At 41.2% G+C, this 6,128-nt stretch overlaps 1 protein-coding gene across 1 annotated transcript; it reads left to right on the forward strand.

The window, feature by feature from the left end:
• Nucleotides 1-2,252: 2,252 nt before the first annotated feature.
• TCTE3 (t-complex-associated-testis-expressed 3) lies at nucleotides 2,253-5,208 on the forward strand. The gene is made up of 4 exons (XM_009644162.2): nucleotides 2,253-2,279; nucleotides 2,567-2,773; nucleotides 3,575-3,733; nucleotides 5,098-5,208. Exons 1-4 carry the CDS (start codon nucleotides 2,253-2,255, stop codon nucleotides 5,206-5,208), a joined length of 504 nt encoding a protein of 167 aa, XP_009642457.2.
• The last annotated feature ends 920 nt before the right edge of the window (nucleotides 5,209-6,128 follow it).

The raw sequence follows: 6,128 nt of genomic DNA on the forward strand, positions 1-6,128 counted from the left end.
GGCCCGGGCCCGGGGCACCCCTGCTGGCGAGGGAAGGAGGGAGGGGTGGGGTTTGGGTCCTTAGGAAGGACGGTGCAGTGCGTGGAAGGATATTGGGCCTCAGTGTGTGATTGAAAGGTGAGTGTGATCTTGTGAAAACTCGTGTCAGAAATGCTGTTCCCACCTGCTTTACATCTGCTTTGGGCTAGCTCGGCCCCTTTCTATTCTGTCAGATGTCACGTACACCTCCACCTTGCAGCTGGTGTGCCGCCTTCAGTGTCAGGAGGCAAAGTTGCTAAAAGCCTTGTGAGGGTAAACAGAAGGCAAGGGTGGTCCTCCCTTTGGTGGTGCGGTCTTTCCAACTTGGGGTGCTACTGCAACCCTCCTAAGTTAGGAGAAGGTGTGCCCTCTGTTGAAGAAATAAGAACTGTTTCTTTAAAGCAACTGTTGGTTGTTAAAGCAGACTTATTAACAAACAGCATTTCTTTCCAATAGCAAAAGCTTTCTTCTTTCAGCATGCTTACCTCCATACGTCCAAGGTTAAGCCAACGTGGTAGAGTCCAGTAACATACGACCAGGCTTTTGTATAGTCAAAGTTGGTTCTTGAATTTTTGAGAGATTCTTTCATGAAGGATGTAAATATTACATAGAAATGTAATTGCAACATCGTGCCAAAACTTGTTGTCGCAGTGTTTGTATTGTGAAATGCAAATGTAAGTTTATTTATTAACTGTTTGTGTAGAAATATCAATCAGGTTTTTGATGGCCGCATTAGTAAATGGCTTCTTCCACATGAGGAAATGATTATGAAGTCTTCTGTCACTAATAATAGCAGTTAAACTTGTAAGTAACAGCATTGTTAGAAGTTGTGTGCTATGGACATGAATTTTTCTTCCATATGTAATGGTACAGGCTGAAGATGTTGTGACTCATGCCAAACCACGTTAGCAAAGAATTGCTGTTTGGGTTGTGACCTTTTTCACAGGTTCATTTCCCCTGACATGGATTGGGATGCTCATTTGAGCAGCTCAGATGGCAGACTTGATGTAGCTTTTATTCTGTTAGGGGACCTGTGATGAGTGGGTAGGGGCTATAGTCTTTACATAGCTGAGCTTCAGTTAGAAGGTAGTGGGAGTCCGCAGCCTAGGTGCAAATGTGTTTGCTCCTTGCATTTTTAGTGTAGTGTAAGTACTGTTCAGAGTTTGCGTTGTTGGCATGGCATCAACAAGCAGTTGCAGCCAATTTTCACTAGGGATGGCAACATTGCTGGTTTTGAACAGAATTATCTGACAGTAAGGATTCAGAGGAGAGATGTAGGTAGTGTCCGCAGTGTTGGCAGGGCTCATAGCAAAGAAACTGCCTTGCTTCCCTTATTCTCAAATTCCTCCAACTGAAAGGTTTGTGAGCCCCTGAGTACCAGAGGAGAGATGTAGGTAATGTCCGCAGTGTTGGCAGGGCTAATGTCTAAGTGATTTCATAGCGAAGAAACTGCCTTGCTTCCCTTATTCTTAAACTCCTCCAACTGAAAGGTTTGTGAGCCCCTGAGTAGTGCATCTTTTCAAATAATTCTCACTAGGCTTTTATATTATTCATAAGTGTATGACTTTTTTCTGTACCTCTTGGTGTTAGCCTTACACTTTGCTATTGCATCACTTTCATGCCCGTTTCTGCTCTTCTGAGAAGGAACCGATGATTTTCTCTCATCAAAGTTCTAGCTGTAGTCAGGAAGTGGAGCGAGGGGCTGAAGAGTCAGCAGAACTTGAAAGTGGTTAGTTAGGAGGTCACTGGTATGGAATACCACTGCCTGTAGCATTTGTTACGATCTCATTGGTTCCATGTGCTTTTCTGGCTCTGGCTTGTTTTGTTATCACTTTACAGTTCTGTTTTAAGCCAGACGTGGAGGACAGCAGGTGCCATCTTCTGTGTGCATCGTTGGACTTACTGCTTGCATTCGTAGAGGGCCAAACTTTGTTATATGTGTTGAAGAGAATGACTGTACAGAAGCTGAATGCGGAGAAAACTTGGATCTTCAGAGTTCTGATGACAAATAAAAACAAGTGCTACTCTGTTTTTAAGTGCCAAGAGAAATGACAAAGCTTGCAAATTGGAGCATATTTTTTCCTTTTTTTTGTTAATGAGCAAATTAAGTAATTAATACATAAGGCATTTGTTTAGCAGCTTCACAAGGAATGAGGACAAGTAAAATTATGCAGTAAATGAGCTAAGCATATATTTCGGAGTTTGCATAGGCAAAATGTGTTTTCACTTGGAACATGGAGTGGATTCAGAGTGCTAGTGTGGTGTGTCTGACTGAGGTTTAAGTGCAAACTTCATTTGGATTTTGGTGAAAAAGAAGTTGAAATTGAGCGGAAGTTAACCAGTATTCTCTTTTATTTTCAGTCAAAGTGGTACTGTCTAAACAGCCAGAAGATGATACCCATTTTTCCAGCTTTTCTGCTTTTTTGTAACATATTCCTAGACTAATTGTTTTTTTCCTCTTAACTGTACACCATGAAGTATTATTTAGAGACTGTTAAATGCTGAAATATTGACATGTGATGTGGACTTTTTTTATTGTTTTGCACAGACAAAAGGAAAAAGGACACAAGGAAATTATGAAGCTTTAGGTATGGCTCCAATGGAAGAAGAGTATTTTAATGATTCAGTGAAAGCTAAGCTATTGGCATTCAAAGCTAATAGGGCAAAGATAAGATTTGCTAATACATATAGACTGGAGCCATATAATAAATTTCGGGATTATTTAGTAAGAGACAAAGCTCAAGCAATACTAACGGTATAGTATTTTTTTAAATTAATTGTCTTAAATTATCACAAGTAGCTTGTCTTGCAAAGATTATATTAATGGAACGGTGTAAGTTGCATGAACTTAAACATATGTGTGAATCTTTGCAGACTTTGAGTTTTGGCACACAAATGTAATGTGAATATGCTCCATTTTGCTAAGTGCAGAAGGCCCTCTGCAGGGTTGCCACTGAGCATGTGCTTTTAAGATGGAGCTGAAGCTTCTTAAACTCTTACCCATTTCTAAATCAAATTGAGCTATAGCACAGTTCAAAGTACTGTAATCTGCAAAATATCCAGTTATCCAAAGAACCTGGCCTTGAATTTGTGGAATTCTACTCCTTCAATTAGTTCTACTAATATCACGTGACCTGCATAAAATATACATGGTGTCCTTGACAGTCTGACTGCCACATATAAAAATTAAGCAAAAATGAAGGAGAACAATCTGTTGAGATAACACATAGCTGTTAGTGATACCTTGAATAGTTCTGCTGTCTGGAAGACGTGCATTGGGTATTTGGAACAGGTATTTGTAGCACTGTTTTCCAGTGAACTGAGCCCAAATGCTGGAGAAGAATATGCTCCTGTTTGTTAAACAGAGATTGGCTGGATGTGTTTGTCACTTTCAAAAAACAGATAAAACAGCCTTTGCTGTTTGAGAGCATCATCTATATTGACTATTCTGTTCTCTGGTTCTTCTAATGTTCTTGTAATGGAAATGACTGTAGAAGTTTTTTTGTAAAAGACTACCAGGATGAAAACTAAGATCTTTCAAAATTGTTTTTGATAGAATCGACTTCAACAAGCCAAATACGATGGAGTTGCTAGTCCCTCCTTGTGCGCTTCAATCTCAGAAGAAATATTAAAGGCTGTGAAGGAATTGGACTTTGACCGTTATAAGTACGTGGTATCAGTACTAATTGTGGAAAAGGCAGGTCAGGCAATAAATGTGAGCAAACGTATTATTCATACTATCTTTTGCAAACTGAAAATAATTTTTAGAACTGTATGCTATCTCCTCAGTGTTCATCTGCATTCAGTAGCTTAACTAATTTAAGGTGGTCTTGAAGCCTTTGGGTTCTTTATGGGGAGTAGTATGCCAGGTGACAATTTAAGGTACTGCTGAGGTTCTACTTAACCCTGTGAAGGTTGTCATCTTTTTGAGTTCAGTAACACTGGTAAGCAGCCCTTGCAGCTCTGCCCTGTCAGCCAGTGTGCTGTGCCAGTACAATTGCATGACTGCAGTGAATTTCCTTTTCCCAACATACTTTGATCTCCAGCTGGATGTCACACTCAGTGCAAAATGCTGTGCAGTTGTAGTGTGGGGTGACATGGAAAGGAACAGGTGGCAAGGAGAGGGATGGAAACTGTTTCACCTGTAGCTGCCACCAAAGATGCTCCTGAGACTATAAATTAACATTAGTGATCTGAACTGGGCACACCCGAAAGAAAAGTATTCTAGACTTTCCTGTGTTGTATATAAATTTACAATTATTGCAAGCTCCCATTGGCAGTCAGAATGCTTTTGGGTATCTGGCCAAGTGTCAGAGAGCACTTCTATTTACGAGTGTTTATTATCAGCCCTTAGAACCTGATGAAACCATTCCTGGGTTTAGTGGGTTACGTGGAACAGTGTTTGAAGCGTTGTCAGCTTCAGCAATGAAGCTGATCTGCGAGGGGTCTCTGTCTACTGACTGACCCGGTGCTGTCTCACAGTACACTGCCCCTGAGGTTGTACTTTGGCTGAGGAGCTGTAAGTTAAAACGGATTTCTGAAATGGTCTGAGTGAGTTAGGTTGGTTTTTGTTTTTTTTCTCCTGAGGAATATGTTTATTCCAGCAGTCAATCCACACATTTTCAGCTTTGAAAACAGTTTTATCAAAAAAGCTAAGAGTCCAATAAGTGGTCACAAGTAGACTGGAGTAAGCTGGAGGTGGAGGAGTGGGGGATGTGACTTCTCAGTTGTATATGTTCCCAAAACTAATGTCTATTCATGTTGCTTTTGAAGGGGTGCCATTACAGCACACTAAAGTGCTAACAAATGAACATGAGAGAGAATTGGGTTTTTGGTGTAGAGATTTTTGTATCTCTTGGGGTGGAAGCTTTGCTGTGAAGCAAGAACGTGTACTTTAGCATCGAATAGGACTTGTTCTTTTTCAGTGTAATTTTGCAGTTGTTACTACTTATAAGTCATAATGCAATTATACCAGTATTTACATAATGCTGTGTGTTCTTTAAAAATATATATATATATATATATATAAACTGTGCTGTTCATAGATTCACAAACAGTTTTTTCTTTTCTTTCCTTTAGGTTGCCAGCAGATGGGTCTGGGATGTTCAGAGAGACTCTTGGGTTTCAGCTCAATGTGAAACTGAAACATTTATTGCACTTGCTTTGGTAATGGCTTGTTATTATGAGTAATACGCTAAAAGCCACACCTGGTTTTGTGCATCACAGTACCTGGTATATTTGAAAATGTTCAGAATGTCATTATTTTAGTACTACTGTTTGTCCTAATGCTATTGGCACATTGAAATTGACGTACAGTGGAGATAATTTTGCTCATTTTTCTCTGTTAAAAAAAAAAACCACCCCACCCCCCCCAAATGCTTTTGAAATGTGTATGGTTGAGTACATATGGGCTTCATCTGTCGTAACGCTCTGCTGTGGAAGTTGAAGCAGCTGGTGTAAGGCCAAACTTTGCAAAATTTTGAATGTTGCTGGTCTGCGTGCCTAGAGTTGTTAACGGATGTTTACAATAAATTGCAGGCATCGTTATTCTTAAAAGCATGCTCTTTGTCAGAAAAGGCGGTGTTCAGTTTTTTCTAGTTGTATCTTTGATAAAATGCCAGTCTATGTAAGAAGCCTGGCTGGGAGGTAAGCCGGGTTTTGCACACATAGAAATTAGTGCAAATTTCCAGTTGTTTGCCTCGAACGAAGTCTGAGTTCAGTCATTGGCTTCCCAGGGCCTTAAATTGGCATTAAATATCAGCTGCATTCAGGCGGGTGGCTAAGCGCGGAATTGGGAGAATTTGCTCGTTTCAGCCGAGTGGCTTCTGATGGCGGCGGCAGGAGGACGGTGGGGTCGATAACGGGGCTGTTGGTAACTGTCCGTAAAGGACAAGGACAGCAATGATTGTGTTTTGAAAAATGAGACTCTGGCAGATCCTTGAAGTGCGCGGAGACCTGCTTTTGGCGCTGCCGCGTGTGGAAATGCCTCGTCCGTGTGGGTCGTATCGCGAAAGCTGAAAATGAACGCGTGTGGACACGGAGGGGGGTGGCGGTCCTTCCGCACGCCCCTCGGCCTGCTCGGGTCTGAGCGTCTTTGGAGCCGCCTACGA

Source organism: Egretta garzetta, unplaced genomic scaffold, assembly GCF_000687185.1.
Source record: "Egretta garzetta isolate BGI_Z169 unplaced genomic scaffold, ASM68718v1 scaffold118, whole genome shotgun sequence".
Classification (NCBI taxonomy): Eukaryota; Metazoa; Chordata; class Aves; order Pelecaniformes; family Ardeidae; genus Egretta; species Egretta garzetta.